Source organism: Orbicella faveolata, unplaced genomic scaffold (genome assembly GCF_042242905.1).
Source record: "Orbicella faveolata isolate gen_17 unplaced genomic scaffold, um_ofav_v1 contig_25, whole genome shotgun sequence".
NCBI lineage: Eukaryota > Metazoa > Cnidaria > Anthozoa > Scleractinia > Merulinidae > Orbicella > Orbicella faveolata.
This window is the reverse complement of record NW_028301553.1, coordinates 26,187,501-26,205,224: the sequence shown is the minus strand read 5'-3', so window position 1 is coordinate 26,205,224 and position 17,724 is coordinate 26,187,501. Positions and strand designations below refer to the sequence as shown.

The following is a 17,724-nucleotide window of genomic DNA, read 5'->3' as shown; positions in this document are numbered from 1 at the left end:
AAATTTGGAATAATTTGATTTGATTTTAGCGGCATTCAATATCCACGTATGCTGAATTCTCGGAAAAATTATGCATGTCGATGATCGAGCACTGACCAGCCTTTTGTCGCAGTGAAAACGCGACCGCGCGCGGCGCAGAAATCAGTCAACTACTAAATCCCGCCTTCTTTACATGTAATAAATTATTTTTCTCCTTTTTCCCAGAGACCTAGGAGTAGACAAGGATATATTTTATCGATATCGGGTACACGTAAATTTTTATAAGACGACTGGAGCACACATACAGAATGAGGGAAAGAAAAACAGTTGTTTTTCTCAATAAAGCCCAGCAGCAAACGTTTCTGACCGCTGTTCTGAAAACGAGGAGTGCGGAGTGCGGGGTGCAGAGTGCGGAGTGCGGAGTCTAAAAAAAAAAGTAACTATTTTTTTTTTTTTTTTCAATTTTTGTTTTTTAATTTTTGTTTTTAATTTTTTTTAATTGTTTTTTTTAGACTTCGCACTCCGCACTCCGCACTCCGCACTCCGCACTCCGTACTCCACACTTGGCGTTTTCGGAACAGCCGATCTATTTATTTAATAACTTCGCCTAACTAAAATACTTCTGCACATCAAGGCGGTTGTTTTAAAAAGATTCGTTTAGTTATTTTATTTTTCAGTCTTTGCCGAACTGAATTTACTATCTCGTATGTTGTTAGTGCACGTGCTGAGAAATGCCAGCAATGTTATGTCCGTGATCGGTTGGGACTTGCCGTTGTAAACGATACTGGAACAATGCAAAGATTTACCAAACCAGCTGATTACATACATCTTCAGTTCTTATCACTCATTCAAGCCAACTAGCTTTATTGATTTCAGGATTAGGGACCTGCTAGATAGTCTTTTTAAAACACTATTCGTAAAGACAAGATTAATAAGAGAAAATTTCGAGTGCTTCAACTCCAGCTAAACAGATCTCAAGAAAAAATTGAAGGCAAATTGGGGGGGGGGGGGGAGACTCGGGCCAAGGTGGGGGCCAAGACACTCCCCGCTTTAGCACACATACACGCTTCGCCTCAGTGTAAGACACATGTTTCTTGACATAAACATGACCAGGGTCATCATGGGTAAACCGCAAATGGTGAGGCTGAATGCCTGACAGAGGCTTGAAAACTAAATTAATTTCTGTCCCACCCATACCACTGGAAATTTGTCCCTCCCCCATAACTATCCCTATACAAAACACTGGAAATAATTCCTGCAGAACGTTCTATTTTAGAACTCAGCTGAGAAGGTGTGTCGACATCACTTCTCCTGAGCAACTGTCTTATTTTCCCAAAGCAACCATCACAGACGCACTTAGTGTGCCCTGGTTCCATAAAGTGATAATTAATTTCCTGGTGTAGTCCCTTTCCAACCCGCCATGTGAAGTAATGTATCACAGATTTGTTCTTATTTTTCCCGCCACAATTTTCAGCATGAAATACAGCTTTTTTCTCCTCTAAACTAAAATAATTTACGTAAGTAATGGTGCAGCATGCTAATTACAATTTGTGGCCTGTGGCTCTTTTTCCCATCTGTACCAATGCTATCACCTTCAAGAAATAAAAAAAAATTAATTTGTTTCTTTGCAGCCTCACAGCAGATGCCAAAGAAATGTACCTTGAGAGTTGTAAGGAAATAAAGAGGCCCCATCTGCAGGCACTGATGGGGCAAACAAAAACTCATGGCAAAATCAAAAGTGTAATGTGAACATCTGCATCGTTGCTGGGACCAGACGGAGACCTGGGTAGTGAAGCTAGCTCATCCACAGATGACTTAATGCAGGTGTTGTAGAATTCATGCTCCAGTCTGGCCTTCCGCACATAGGTATTGTAAGTTTCAGTGTGTGTGAGTTTGTCTTCCTCCATTACAGGATCCATAATTAGCTTCCTATAATTATTGCACTTATGACAAACATCAGAGCGGGGCTCCATTTACCGAATATGTGGCAAACAACTATTCTGAATTGACTTGGAAAGAGTTAAACCTAGGCATCTACATATTTTTTGAAAACAGCAAATTTAGAGTCGGATGTTCGTAGATAAATTGGAGGCTAGTTGTTACACCCAGAGGGAGCTGCTGGCATTGGGAGACCAGTCTCTGTAGCATAGCTTTTAAGAAATTTGACCACATTTTCAATCACCTGATAAGAAATAACAAGAATTAGATTCATAAAGGGCTTGGTGATGGAAGACAATATAGAGTAAATATCTATCTTATCAAATAAACTTTTATGCTAATTTGCCTTTGTAATGTTTTTCTGCACTATTTGCCTTCTCCTCAGTCTGTCGTTGTCCTTATCCCCTCCCCTTCTGTTCCACACACCGATCTTTGTAATTTCATTTATTTAGATGAACAGGATTTACTTATCCCATTTCAATTCTGTGATAACTCAAGGATTATTTCTCACCTCAAAGGGATATGAATTGTGAGGTCTTGTACCCTTCAGCCTGTGTGTTCTTGGCACGACCCCCTTTTCCTTGTCATAGGCGGATTTAGGGGAGGGGCCGAGGGGGTCGGGGCCCCCCTTTTTTTCCTTCTATTTTCAAAACGTTTTTGTACTATCCCGACCCTTCAAACCGTCCTTTGAGTGTTGTTATAATTATACAATCAGGTTTCAGTTTTATTCATTTTCGGAGCTTTCCTTATTTAAAATATATTTTGTGTTAACTATTATAGTATATTATCAAATATTAAAACAAAGGTAACCCAAAAATTAAAATTCGCGCTAATTGTTAACGCCAAATGTAACATGCGTTTCTTTCGGTTTGAAATGACGAGGAACACTGGACACGAATATTGTCACGCCGTGTCCCTTGCTGCACTGCTGAAGAGTGACATATTTTTCTGAAGTTTTCGAGGAAAGCAAAGAAGACACTGTTTACATTTCATCGTGAACCAGGTGAGTACGTTACTTATTTGACCTAAGTTAAACGTAATCGGGTTTTTTTTAGATGTGTATCTGTCTGTTGGCGGGCAACGTTCGAGCTCTGCCTTGGAGACTTTGTTTGGTGATCATCCGCCCCAGCAAAAAGGCAAATGAAGTGAAAATATTAAACTTTAGCTTATATTAAAGCACTCAATGTAATGATTTGTCGCAAAAGGTTTTGCGTAAATTGATTTATAATCCTGAGTTAATTTCTCGATAGAAAATTCTGACAGAAACGATTAGAATCATTATAGCAATAACACTTTGCTGATGATGTTTCAAGAATGGATCAGTTGTTTCTACTTGTGCCAGGTGAAAGCGAGTTTTAAAGAGCAAGCTTGATTATCATTCGGTGTTTTTATGATAAGTAACGTTTCCCCTCTAGAACGTTTCACAGTAAGACTCAGCCGTTCGTCACAGGGTTCCACACTGGATGTTATTGAGGCAACAAGCATGTTAACGTTGTGAAAGAACAGATGAAAGGTATGCGCAAGAATGCTAAAACAGCATTTGCAAGTTCTGTGTATGAAAAGATCAAGAAGATGGCTAAGAAGGCAAACGTCAAGGTAAGCATCCCTCGAACTTGTGGTAGGCAGATATTAAGAAAAAACACCAATGCCAGGACACCAGTCGCCTACTTTCGCCAGGCAATATTTGTTCCCTCCCTTGACAACTTGTTAGAGCAAATAAATACCCGCTTTAATGGACTATCAGAAGCGGCATTGCTTGGACTGCTACCGATACCTGCCAACTTACAGCAGTTTAACGAGTCTTCTCAAGAGAAACTTATTCAGCATTATTCCCCTGATCTGCCGTCCCCAAGCAGTGTGTCGCGGGAGCTGGAGCTGTGGAAGTGCTTCTGGTATGTTATTCTGCGTTAATGCTCTACATGGGTTACCAAGCTTATTGTGAAATTGTGATAAGCTGAAAAAACCGATTATACCCTGTCTTGAAATATGTGTAAATTCTTGCTTTTATCTTTACGAACAACGCTACCGTAAAACCCCCGATACTGCAAGAGACATTGAAAGCCTGCAGCTCAAGCCTCTACCCCAATGTCCACACAAGACATAGCTTTAAATTATAACGCAGTTGTTGACGAGTACGCCAAACGAAACTAGAGAAGGATGACATTTATCAATCCACTGCAGTGATTTATTTTGATTAATACTGGATGTATAAATGAAATGCAATGACTCTGTTAACAGTTCGCCTACCACTAACACTACGATTTCGCTTTGAAAATCGTTTTCTAAAATGCTCTTTAATTCTATCTTCAGAAACGTTAACGTTACTTTACTTTGCATCACGAATACGCCCACAATCATGTATGCTACATCTCCTGAAAAGTGAAGTTTTCAATCGGGGCGGGGGGGAGGGTGGGGGACTCGGCCCCCTCTTTCTGAATTTTCTGGATCCGCCCCTGCTTGTAGTGCCTTTTAACGTTCTTTAAACTTTTTGGCCCTGCATGCATGCATTGAATGCGAATTAAAAACCTTTTAGAGACTAAAGAGAAGTCTCTATCAAAGTAGGAACTTTTATTTTGACATGTTATGCAAAGTAAAACAGTTAGCCGTTCGAAACGATGAAGAGTTAAACAAACTTCTTGCTGGTATGACCATCGCTCAGGGTGGAGTTCTTCCCAACACACAAGCAGTGCTTTTACCCAAGAAGGCGGAGAAGAAACAACATTAAGCTCCCAGCTCAATAACAAACTCAAAACGGCTCTTTTACTGAGGAGCCACCAAATGTGGACGAAAGTCATGTTCCAATACAAAGAAGAGCGGCCTCATAGCAATGCAACAAAAGCTACGAAACTTTCGAAATCAATGTAAAGTTGAGCTACCACACATACAGAAAAAAACAAGGCGTACAATAATCAGGCATGCGCGCGTTCGTTTTAAACTGAAAGGCAAGTTTATTATATTTATCAGCTTAAAAGTATCAGATAAAAGTAACTTAAAACAGTCTTAGCGATTCTTAGCGCTTACTCGCCGACACAGCCGTAAAAACAGTTACTCTAAAAACCGTTAGTCTTAAACCACAATAGAAATCACTAGAATAGTCCCAAAAGAATGCTCCCTAAGATTTTGTACCCAAAAATGATCGGGAATGTTTGTTACTGAATGTTCTCGCCAAGCAACTAACATTACTTGCAATAGGTATACCTGCACCGTTAATCTACAATTTTTGAAAACCTGTTGTAACTTCACAGTCAATCTACATCAGGCTAACCAGTATTTTTAAAATCTGAAATATTTCAAATGTAACATTTACGCTACGCTGTTTGAATATTGATAGTGACATTTCAGAAGTCTCGAGGAAAATGACCAGTAGTTTTTCGACGAAAGAAACGTACGGCTTTTCCTTTTCATGTAAAGATATCGGGTATTCGGGAACTATCAAATACTTTGTGTCTATGAAGAGTTTTTTTTTTTTTTTCAATCGATGCGTACTTTTCGGAGAAATTAACATTTTAGGAAAATTCTCGAAGCTTCCTTTGAAAGGCCGGAAGTTAAAAACTGGTCTCGCGTGACTTAGATTGACCGTATACGCTAAAATTATGGGCTCCTCTTTGAATTGTTCGCGAGCGCTATAATAATTCGAAAGAACTACATTCTATTCCTTAATTGAATACAACTGGTGGGCAATATGATCCTTTCCTCAGCGTAGCGTGAACCTGAAAAAAAAAAGATTAAATGTAGTTTTCAAATTAACTTTCCGAGAAAAATGACATATTCAGGTATCCGGAACGACAATAATTAAAGACGACGTTTGGCTAAGGAGGTATACAACTGTTTGTTTTGATAGAATAATTATCTGTTCAGATTATCTTTGTGGAAAGAGTCATGTCGAACATTTGTAATTCTAGGAACGTAATTTCTTTAAAGTCCATCGTTGAAATCCGTGACCAGACTAACTGGTTTTTCTCGGAAAGGCAACTGACATCGCTTGGAAATTCGAGGAATTAGATTCTGTTGAATAAAACTCCCTGAGATTTAAATTTTCGGCTGGAAATTCCGAACACATTAGTCCGTGTCACTTCGGTCAAAGAAACCTTTAACAGGCCGTAAATTATCTTGGTACACAAGAAGCAAGGGAATCAGTATTGTACTTAAGTGTAGTTCCTAGGTGCCCTGGCTAAAGTTTGATTATCTCAAGTTACACTATCCGGTAGGAAAAGCCTTTTGATCCCTTTACAAGAGTTTCATAGGAGCTATTATCAAAAGGTGTTAGAGCGATTTTCAATTAAAATTTACTAGCATTCGTTTTGCGGTAGAGTGCTCCACTTTCACAAACAAAATCATTGAAAGTAAAGCCAGGCCCAAACAAAAAAATGTGTATTTGAAATGTTGTGTATATTTTAACGAGTGTGACCTGTATCTTCTTCGAGATGATGTTCATTAGGTTGTTTTACTTCGATAGATGTACAGATGGCCGGGAAAAATTACGCTGGTTTTAGTCCAAAGATCGTCAAATGAAGAGTTGCTCTAGAATCCGTTAGTGAAGAACTCTTACCGATAGACATAAAAGAGAAACATAGAAGGATTATCCAAATTTTAAAAAGTTGAAGATGGCCTTCCATGCATAAAAACTTAAAGTAGCCATTTTGAGATGGTATGCCTCCTCGGGAGATAAAATATGCCAGTTTTAGGCACAAATTTGAGCTGCCGAATGAAAATTTTCCCTTAGGAGTCTGATGCAATGTTAGACGTCCCCCCTCCCCCCTCCCCCCCCCCCCCCCGCCTCAAAAGCACTACAAAGCACTACAAAGCACTACAAATAAGAGAACTTTGTAACCCTAGAACTTAAAATGAAGAATCTTGTAACTAACTATTTTTATTTTTCTTTCTGGTTGCTGTTGTATTTTGTTTCGTTTTTGAATTTTTATTTAGCGATTCTGCATTTAGGTAACACCATCTATATGGGAATACCAATAAATTGTTGTTGTTGTTGTTGTTGTTGACATACCGTTTACATTAGCTTAGCCTTGTGAAGAAATGTTTTCAAATGAAGAAGCATCTCAGTGCCGGTTTCGTCAAGAATGCCTGTTTCCAACTGGACTTTCTCAAGATCCTGCACCGACTGGTTCAAATACTTAGCGAGCTCTGCACTCCGCTCTACGCTGCCTGTGTTTGCATGGAACGCCACGAGACCAGTCGCCACATAAGCAGCATGGAAAGACTTATCGTATCCTCTTTTCTGACGCCGTATGGCTGACACAGCCATGGACTTTGGTACGAGAGAAACATCAGTGTACATACCACGAACCATTTCAGCGATGAATAGCGTAGTATGGATATATTCGTGAACCATCTGTTCTGCCAAGAAGGGAATGGACCAGTCGCCTCCTTTGCTAGGGTCAAGCCAGATCAGACCGACAGCTGAGGATACAGTCCCACCAAGGTGTCCTTTCTCTGCTGCTTTGTAGTAGCCAATGCAAGCCACGACCTGCCGCATACTCTCGTAAAGAACACTGTCTGCGTTGCGAATGAAATTGAGTGCTTGAGCAGTTTTCTCGGTGATTTTCTGCTGCTCGCTTTCGCTGAAGATATGATTTCCGTTCAGAATGAACTTCTTGGGATTCACCAACAGCCCTGCTTTGTACATGGACTCCACCACGTCGCTGTCTTCAAAACTCAGCACGATTCTTTTTTCGTGAACAGGGATGTTCAACCCCTGTATCAGCTTTAGTTTCTCATAGAAGTGTGTTTTTACTTGATTGGTGTTAGCATTTCCACCCAGAGTCAGGATAGCACGTAGTTGGTTGTCTTTGTTAATTGTGTAGTTGAAACACCAAAATCTCCTGAATAAGGTTTTCGTAAAACCAAGATACGGCTCGGGTTCAAATACTCTGAGAAGACTTGGATTTTCCTCAAATTCTCCATGGCTTTCTCCCATCAAAGAAAGCCATGATACGGATTCTGGAATCCTGTTATGGATATTTTTCGGGGAGAGCGAAAAGCAAATGTCTGAACTGGTGTTACTATTAGTACTGGATTCCTTTCTCATCAGACAGGGTTGGCCAGCATCAGTACTAGGTTTGTCTTCAACTCTCATCAGATAAGGTTGGCCAGCATTAGTACTGGGTTTGTCTTCAACCCTCATCAGATAGGGTTGGCCAGCATTAGTACTGGGTTTGTCTTCCACTCTCATCAGCCAGCGATTGTCAGCATCAGTACTGGGTTTATCTTCCACTCTCATCAGATAGGGTTGGCCAGCATTAGTACTGGGTTTGTCTTCCACTCTCATCAGATAAGGTTGGCCAGCATTAGTACTGGGTTTGTCTTCAACCCTCATCAGATAGGGTTGGCCAGCAGTTGTACTGGGTTTGTCTTCCACTCTCATCAGCCAGCGATTGTCAGCATCAGTACTGGGTTTGTCTTCCACTCTCATCAGATAGGGTTGGCCAGCATCAGTACTGGGTTTGTCTTCAACTCTCATCAGATAGGGTTGGCCAGCAGTTGTACTGGGTTTGTCTTCCACTCTCATCAGATAAGGTTGGCCAGCAGTTGTACTGGGTTTGTCTTCCACTCTCATCAGCCAGCGATTGTCAGCATTAGTACTGGGTTTGTCTTCCACTCTCATCAGCCAGCGATTGTCAGCATCAGTACTGGGTTTATCTTCCACTCTCATCAGATAGGGTTGGCCAGCATTAGTACTGGGTTTGTCTTCCACTCTCATCAGATAAGGTTGGCCAGCATTAGTACTGGGTTTGTCTTCAACCCTCATCAGATAGGGTTGGCCAGCAGTTGTACTGGGTTTGTCTTCCACTCTCATCAGCCAGCGATTGTCAGCATCAGTACTGGGTTTGTCTTCCACTCTCATCAGATAGGGTTGGCCAGCAGTTGTACTGGGTTTGTCTTCCACTCTCATCAGATAAGGTTGGCCAGCAGTTGTACTGGGTTTGTCTTCCACTCTCATCAGCCAGCGATTGTCAGCATTAGTACTGGGTTTGTCTTCCACTCTCATCAGATAAGGTTGGCCAGCATCAGTACTGGGTTTGTCTTCAACTCTCATCAGATAGGGTTGGCCAGCATTAGTACCGGGTTTGTCTTCCACTCTCATCAGATAAGGTTGGCCAGCATCAGTACTGGGTTTGTCTTCAACTCTCATCAGCCAGCGATTGTCAGCATTAGTACTGGGTTTGTCTTCAACTCTCATCAGATAGGGTTGGCCAGCAGTTGTATTGGGTCTGTCTTCCACTCTCATCAGCCAGCGATTGTCAGCATTAGTACTGGGTTTGTCTTCCACTCTCATCAGATAGGGTTGGCCAGCATCAGTACTGGGTTTGTCTTCCACTCTCATCAGCCAGCGATTGTCAGCATCAGTACTGGGTTTGTCTTCCACTCTCATCAGATAAGGTTGGCCAGCATCAGTACTGGGTTTGTCTTCAACTCTTATCAGATAGGGTTGGCCAGCATTAGTACTGGGTTTGTCTTCCACTCTCATCAGATAAGGTTGGCCAGCAGTTGTACTGGGTTTGTCTTCCACTCTCATCAGCCAGCGATTGTCAGCGTTATGAGTACTGGGTTTATCTTTAACTCTCATGAGATAAGGTTGGCGTGCATTTAATCTAGATATAGAGATATCTGTGCCTTGCGTTTTCTGTGATGGTTGGGTGGCGCACGTGAGAACGCGATATTGAAGGTTAAGTCGTCCATGCAAATTTCCAAGTTCCTTCTCCCACCATTCGGGAACGCTGGACTCCAGAACTTGCACACCGTGATATAGGTAGGCTCCGTTGAATAAAAGTACATCCCCCGAGTCCAGCAGAATGTCAGTGTCGTGATATCGTTCCCTGTTGTTCGGATGGTGATAAATAAAGCGGGCCGTAGTGCCAAGTGAGATCGAAAGAACCCACTCAGCGCTTGACGTTTTGTTAGCTCGATCCCACGTCCTGTCTAGATGCTTCCGCAAGTACCCGTTTTCGTTATACCAGACACCATGTACTGCAGGAAAGCTGGGCATTTTATCGGAGTTTAGTTTAAGATTTTGATCAATGTAACCAGGGTTAACTTGTTGGATGTTCGTCAGCTGTTCGGCAATTTCTGAGAAAAGCGTGGACCCCAGTTTTTGAAGATACTCGTCCTTTCGGTCTGACATTGTGGAGGTGAATAGAACACATCTGTCTTCAGCACAAAGTGACTGGTCCGTTTGTTTTCCGTCGGCTTTTACTGAAGAAACAAACCGGGAAAATAACCGTATCTGGTCGTGTTTAGAAAGTGCTTGCTTCATCAGTATGACTTCATGTGGAAGGTAAACAAACGACGCATCTTTACGGTTCGATGAAAACCTGATTTTCTCGACTCTTTGTGCCCAGTTTCGCTTGAAATGCTGTTCAGCGTAACGACAGACATTTCCTGATACACCAGAAGGACATGTTCCTAGGCAGAGACTGGCAAATGTGCACAGTGTAAATACTCTCAGAAACGAGCAGTACACAGTGGTGGCCGCCATAATGGCTGGGACAAGACAAAGTAGAGATCGCCAGCACTCACACCTTAAAAATCAAACACTTCCCTCACAACAGACTTAAGAAACATAGCAACCAATCAGCTCTCGTTTACAACGAACGTCCAAGAACCTGATTGGTCGATACTATGGCAACGACAAACTGAATGACAGGTAACACAGTTACGTCACTCGGAGGCCTATTTTTACCGTTCCAAAACCTTTCCCAGAAAAGCGGCTCCTTGTTGACTCGTCATGAAAAAAACACGATACAGCTTGTTAGCAAAAAAATGTCGTGCCTGATAATCGAGCGTTTGAAGCTTGACAATCAGGTCAATATTAATCTTTTTACATTCAAAGTTCCTTGAAGAATTGCTTCTCGTAACAGAGAACAGATTTTAACTAACGTAGTTATGTGGGGTGCCAAATGCGACAAAATAGATCATTATCCTCGTGATTGATCTTTTTTTGAAATATGTATACACACATTACTTTGCTTGATATATAGGTCAGAGCTTGTGAGACACACAAATCATCACATGTGTGATGATCATGATCATGTGATGATCATGATCATGTGATGATCATGATCATGTGATCATCATGTGATCATGTGATCATGTATCATGTGTGATACAAATTATAATTTTGAAGTTCGTGATATATGCAAATCTCTATCGCACTCAAAATTCGCGGAAAAATGGCTACTTGTGACAAACAATAATATACAAGAAGATCTGTTAGATCTTATAACCGCGCTTTTAAAATTTAACTGTTTGCTCAGCACTATGCGTTCCGACGAGAGTGCTGAGCAAACAGTTAAATTTTAAAAGCGCGGTTATAAGATCTAACAGATCTTCTTGTATATTATTGTTTGTCACAAGTAGCCATTTTTCCGCGAATTTTGAGTGCGATAGAGATTTGCATATATCACGAACTTCAAAATTATAATCTATATCACACATGATACATGATCACATGATCATGATCATGATCATGATCATGATCACATGATCATCACATGATCATGATCATGACACATGTGATGATTTGTGTGTCTCACAAGCTCTGACCTATATATCAAGCAAAGTAATGTGTGTATACATATTTCAAAAAAAGATCAATCACAAGGATAATGATCTATTTTGTCGCAATTGGCACCCCACATAACTACGTTAGTTAAAATCTGTTCTCTGTTACGAGAAGCAATTCTTCAAGGAACTTTGAATGTAAAGAGATTAATATTGACCTGATTGTCAAGCTTCAAACGCTCGATTATCAGGCACGACATTTTTTTGCTAACAAGCTGTATCGTGTTTTTTTCATGACGAGTCAACAAGGAGCCGCTTTTCTGGGAAAGGTTTTGGAACGGTAAAAATAGGCCTCCGAGTGACGTAACTGTGTTTACCTGTCATTCAGTTTGTCGTTGCCATAGTATCGACCAATCAGGTTCTTGGACGTTCGTTGTAAACGAGAGCTGATTGGTTGCTATGTTTCTTAAGTCTGTTGTGAGGGAAGTGTTTGATTTTTAAGGTGTGAGTGCTGGCGATCTCTACTTTGTCTTGTCCCAGCCATTATGGCGGCCACCACTGTGTACTGCTCGTTTCTGAGAGTATTTACACTGTGCACATTTGCCAGTCTCTGCCTAGGAACATGTCCTTCTGGTGTATCAGGAAATGTCTGTCGTTACGCTGAACAGCATTTCAAGCGAAACTGGGCACAAAGAGTCGAGAAAATCAGGTTTTCATCGAACCGTAAAGATGCGTCGTTTGTTTACCTTCCACATGAAGTCATACTGATGAAGCAAGCACTTTCTAAACACGACCAGATACGGTTATTTTCCCGGTTTGTTTCTTCAGTAAAAGCCGACGGAAAACAAACGGACCAGTCACTTTGTGCTGAAGACAGATGTGTTCTATTCACCTCCACAATGTCAGACCGAAAGGACGAGTATCTTCAAAAACTGGGGTCCACGCTTTTCTCAGAAATTGCCGAACAGCTGACGAACATCCAACAAGTTAACCCTGGTTACATTGATCAAAATCTTAAACTAAACTCCGATAAAATGCCCAGCTTTCCTGCAGTACATGGTGTCTGGTATAACGAAAACGGGTACTTGCGGAAGCATCTAGACAGGACGTGGGATCGAGCTAACAAAACGTCAAGCGCTGAGTGGGTTCTTTCGATCTCACTTGGCACTACGGCCCGCTTTATTTATCACCATCCGAACAACAGGGAACGATATCACGACACTGACATTCTGCTGGACTCGGGGGATGTTCTTTTATTCAACGGAGCCTACCTATATCACGGTGTGCAAGTTCTGGAGTCCAGCGTTCCCGAATGGTGGGAGAAGGAACTTGGAAATTTGCATGGACGACTTAACCTTCAATATCGCGTTCTCACGTGCGCCACCCAACCATCACAGAAAACGCAAGGCACAGATATCTCTATATCTAGATTAAATGCACGCCAACCTTATCTCATGAGAGTTAAAGATAAACCCAGTACTCATAACGCTGACAATCGCTGGCTGATGAGAGTGGAAGACAAACCCAGTACTAATGCTGACAATCGCTGGCTGATGAGAGTGGAAGACAAACCCAGTACAGCTGCTGGCCAACCCTATCTGATGAGAGTGGAAGACAAACCCAGTACTAATGCTGACAATCGCTGGCTGATGAGAGTGGAAGACAAACCCAGTACAACTGCTGGCCAACCCTATCTGATGAGAGTGGAAGACAAACCCAGTACTAATGCTGACAATCGCTGGCTGATGAGAGTTGAAGACAAACCCAGTACTGATGCTGGCCAACCTTATCTGATGAGAGTGGAAGACAAACCCAGTACTAATGCTGACAATCGCTGGCTGATGAGAGTGGAAGACAAACCCAGTACAACTGCTGGCCAACCTTATCTGATGAGAGTGGAAGACAAACCCAGTACAACTGCTGGCCAACCCTATCTGATGAGAGTGGAAGACAAACCCAGTACTGATGCTGGCCAACCCTATCTGATGAGAGTGGAAGACAAACCCAGTACTGATGCTGACAATCGCTGGCTGATGAGAGTGGAAGACAAACCCAATACAACTGCTGGCCAACCCTATCTGATGAGGGTTGAAGACAAACCCAGTACTAATGCTGGCCAACCCTATCTGATGAGAGTGGAAGACAAACCCAGTACTAATGCTGGCCAACCCTATCTGATGAGGGTTGAAGACAAACCCAGTACTAATGCTGGCCAACCTTATCTGATGAGAGTTGAAGACAAACCTAGTACTGATGCTGGCCAACCCTGTCTGATGAGAAAGGAATCCAGTACTAATAGTAACACCAGTTCAGACATTTGCTTTTCGCTCTCCCCGAAAAATATCCATAACAGGATTCCAGAATCCGTATCATGGCTTTCTTTGATGGGAGAAAGCCATGGAGAATTTGAGGAAAATCCAAGTCTTCTCAGAGTATTTGAACCCGAGCCGTATCTTGGTTTTACGAAAACCTTATTCAGGAGATTTTGGTGTTTCAACTACACAATTAACAAAGACAACCAACTACGTGCTATCCTGACTCTGGGTGGAAATGCTAACACCAATCAAGTAAAAACACACTTCTATGAGAAACTAAAGCTGATACAGGGGTTGAACATCCCTGTTCACGAAAAAAGAATCGTGCTGAGTTTTGAAGACAGCGACGTGGTGGAGTCCATGTACAAAGCAGGGCTGTTGGTGAATCCCAAGAAGTTCATTCTGAACGGAAATCATATCTTCAGCGAAAGCGAGCAGCAGAAAATCACCGAGAAAACTGCTCAAGCACTCAATTTCATTCGCAACGCAGACAGTGTTCTTTACGAGAGTATGCGGCAGGTCGTGGCTTGCATTGGCTACTACAAAGCAGCAGAGAAAGGACACCTTGGTGGGACTGTATCCTCAGCTGTCGGTCTGATCTGGCTTGACCCTAGCAAAGGAGGCGACTGGTCCATTCCCTTCTTGGCAGAACAGATGGTTCACGAATATATCCATACTACGCTATTCATCGCTGAAATGGTTCGTGGTATGTACACTGATGTTTCTCTCGTACCAAAGTCCATGGCTGTGTCAGCCATACGGCGTCAGAAAAGAGGATACGATAAGTCTTTCCATGCTGCTTATGTGGCGACTGGTCTCGTGGCGTTCCATGCAAACACAGGCAGCGTAGAGCGGAGTGCAGAGCTCGCTAAGTATTTGAACCAGTCGGTGCAGGATCTTGAGAAAGTCCAGTTGGAAACAGGCATTCTTGACGAAACCGGCACTGAGATGCTTCTTCATTTGAAAACATTTCTTCACAAGGCTAAGCTAATGTAAACGGTATGTCAACAACAACAACAACAACAACAATTTATTGGTATTCCCATATAGATGGTGTTACCTAAATGCAGAATCGCTAAATAAAAATTCAAAAACGAAACAAAATACAACAGCAACCAGAAAGAAAAATAAAAATAGTTAGTTACAAGATTCTTCATTTTAAGTTCTAGGGTTACAAAGTTCTCTTATTTGTAGTGCTTTGTAGTGCTTTGTAGTGCTTTTGAGGCGGGGGGGGGGGAGGGGGGAGGGGGGACGTCTAACATTGCATCAGACTCCTAAGGGAAATTTTCATTCGGCAGCTCAAATTTGTGCCTAAAACTGGCATATTTTATCTCCCGAGGAGGCATACCATCTCAAAATGGCTACTTTAAGTTTTTATGCATGGAAGGCCATCTTCAACTTTTTAAAATTTGGATAATCCTTCTATGTTTCTCTTTTATGTCTATCGGTAAGAGTTCTTCACTAACGGATTCTAGAGCAACTCTTCATTTGACGATCTTTGGACTAAAACCAGCGTAATTTTTCCCGGCCATCTGTACATCTATCGAAGTAAAACAACCTAATGAACATCATCTCGAAGAAGATACAGGTCACACTCGTTAAAATATACACAACATTTCAAATACACATTTTTTTGTTTGGGCCTGGCTTTACTTTCAATGATTTTGTTTGTGAAAGTGGAGCACTCTACCGCAAAACGAATGCTAGTAAATTTTAATTGAAAATCGCTCTAACACCTTTTGATAATAGCTCCTATGAAACTCTTGTAAAGGGATCAAAAGGCTTTTCCTACCGGATAGTGTAACTTGAGATAATCAAACTTTAGCCAGGGCACCTAGGAACTACACTTAAGTACAATACTGATTCCCTTGCTTCTTGTGTACCAAGATAATTTACGGCCTGTTAAAGGTTTCTTTGACCGAAGTGACACGGACTAATGTGTTCGGAATTTCCAGCCGAAAATTTAAATCTCAGGGAGTTTTATTCAACAGAATCTAATTCCTCGAATTTCCAAGCGATGTCAGTTGCCTTTCCGAGAAAAACCAGTTAGTCTGGTCACGGATTTCAACGATGGACTTTAAAGAAATTACGTTCCTAGAATTACAAATGTTCGACATGACTCTTTCCACAAAGATAATCTGAACAGATAATTATTCTATCAAAACAAACAGTTGTATACCTCCTTAGCCAAACGTCGTCTTTAATTATTGTCGTTCCGGATACCTGAATATGTCATTTTTCTCGGAAAGTTAATTTGAAAACTACATTTAATCTTTTTTTTTTCAGGTTCACGCTACGCTGAGGAAAGGATCATATTGCCCACCAGTTGTATTCAATTAAGGAATAGAATGTAGTTCTTTCGAATTATTATAGCGCTCGCGAACAATTCAAAGAGGAGCCCATAATTTTAGCGTATACGGTCAATCTAAGTCACGCGAGACCAGTTTTTAACTTCCGGCCTTTCAAAGGAAGCTTCGAGAATTTTCCTAAAATGTTAATTTCTCCGAAAAGTACGCATCGATTGAAAAAAAAAAAAAAACTCTTCATAGACACAAAGTATTTGATAGTTCCCGAATACCCGATATCTTTACATGAAAAGGAAAAGCCGTACGTTTCTTTCGTCGAAAAACTACTGGTCATTTTCCTCGAGACTTCTGAAATGTCACTGTCAATATTCAAACAGCGTAGCGTAAATGTTACATTTGAAATATTTCAGATTTTAAAAATACTGGTTAGCCTGATGTAGATTGACTGTGAAGTTACAACAGGTTTTCAAAAATTGTAGATTAACGGTGCAGGTATACCTATTGCAAGTAATGTTAGTTGCTTGGCGAGAACATTCAGTAACAAACATTCCCGATCATTTTTGGGTACAAAATCTTAGGGAGCATTCTTTTGGGACTATTCTAGTGATTTCTATTGTGGTTTAAGACTAACGGTTTTTAGAGTAACTGTTTTTACGGCTGTGTCGGCGAGTAAGCGCTAAGAATCGCTAAGACTGTTTTAAGTTACTTTTATCTGATACTTTTAAGCTGATAAATATAATAAACTTGCCTTTCAGTTTAAAACGAACGCGCGCATGCCTGATTATTGTACGCCTTGTTTTTTTCTGTATGTGTGGTAGCTCAACTTTACATTGATTTCGAAAGTTTCGTAGCTTTTGTTGCATTGCTATGAGGCCGCTCTTCTTTGTATTGGAACATGACTTTCGTCCACATTTGGTGGCTCCTCAGTAAAAGAGCCGTTTTGAGTTTGTTATTGAGCTGGGAGCTTAATGTTGTTTCTTCTCCGCCTTCTTGGGTAAAAGCACTGCTTGTGTGTTGGGAAGAACTCCACCCTGAGCGATGGTCATACCAGCAAGAAGTTTGTTTAACTCTTCATCGTTTCGAACGGCTAACTGTTTTACTTTGCATAACATGTCAAAATAAAAGTTCCTACTTTGATAGAGACTTCTCTTTAGTCTCTAAAAGGTTTTTAATTCGCATTCAATGCATGCATGCAGGGCCAAAAAGTTTAAAGAACGTTAAAAGGCACTACAAGCAGGGGCGGATCCAGAAAATTCAGAAAGAGGGGGCCGAGTCCCCCACCCTCCCCCCCGCCCCGATTGAAAACTTCACTTTTCAGGAGATGTAGCATACATGATTGTGGGCGTATTCGTGATGCAAAGTAAAGTAACGTTAACGTTTCTGAAGATAGAATTAAAGAGCATTTTAGAAAACGATTTTCAAAGCGAAATCGTAGTGTTAGTGGTAGGCGAACTGTTAACAGAGTCATTGCATTGTTTATTTCTCGCTCTTTCCTTGACCATCCCTCCTATTAGATTTTGCCATTAAAGCAGTTTTTTTCTTCGGAGACATCTATAAAAAATGCAAATAAAGTAGACAAGACTAAGTCCTTTGAACACTGGGAAAGAGGGATACCCAAATCCCTAGTGATATGGGTATCCCTTTCCAATATGCTTGTTTGTTATCGTTTC

At 41.3% G+C, this 17,724-nt stretch overlaps 2 protein-coding genes across 2 annotated transcripts; one reads left to right on the top strand and one right to left on the bottom strand.

Annotated features, from left to right (window-relative positions):
* Positions 1-4,841: 4,841 nt before the first annotated feature.
* LOC149109670 (uncharacterized) lies at positions 4,842-10,744 on the bottom strand. The gene is made up of 2 exons (XM_089294061.1): positions 6,920-10,744; positions 4,842-5,627 (listed from the first exon to the last, which is right to left on the bottom strand). The coding sequence occupies exon 1, from the start codon at positions 10,406-10,408 to the stop codon at positions 6,923-6,925; it is 3,486 nt and encodes a 1,161-aa protein (XP_089150187.1). The 5' UTR covers positions 10,409-10,744; the 3' UTR covers positions 4,842-5,627; positions 6,920-6,922.
* Positions 10,745-11,573: 829 nt separating this feature from the next.
* LOC149109669 (uncharacterized) lies at positions 11,574-16,820 on the top strand. Its single transcript, XM_089294118.1, has 2 exons — positions 11,574-14,747; positions 16,035-16,820. The coding sequence occupies exon 1, from the start codon at positions 11,979-11,981 to the stop codon at positions 14,742-14,744; it is 2,766 nt and encodes a 921-aa protein (XP_089150244.1). The 5' UTR covers positions 11,574-11,978; the 3' UTR covers positions 14,745-14,747; positions 16,035-16,820.
* Positions 16,821-17,724: the final 904 nt, after the last annotated feature.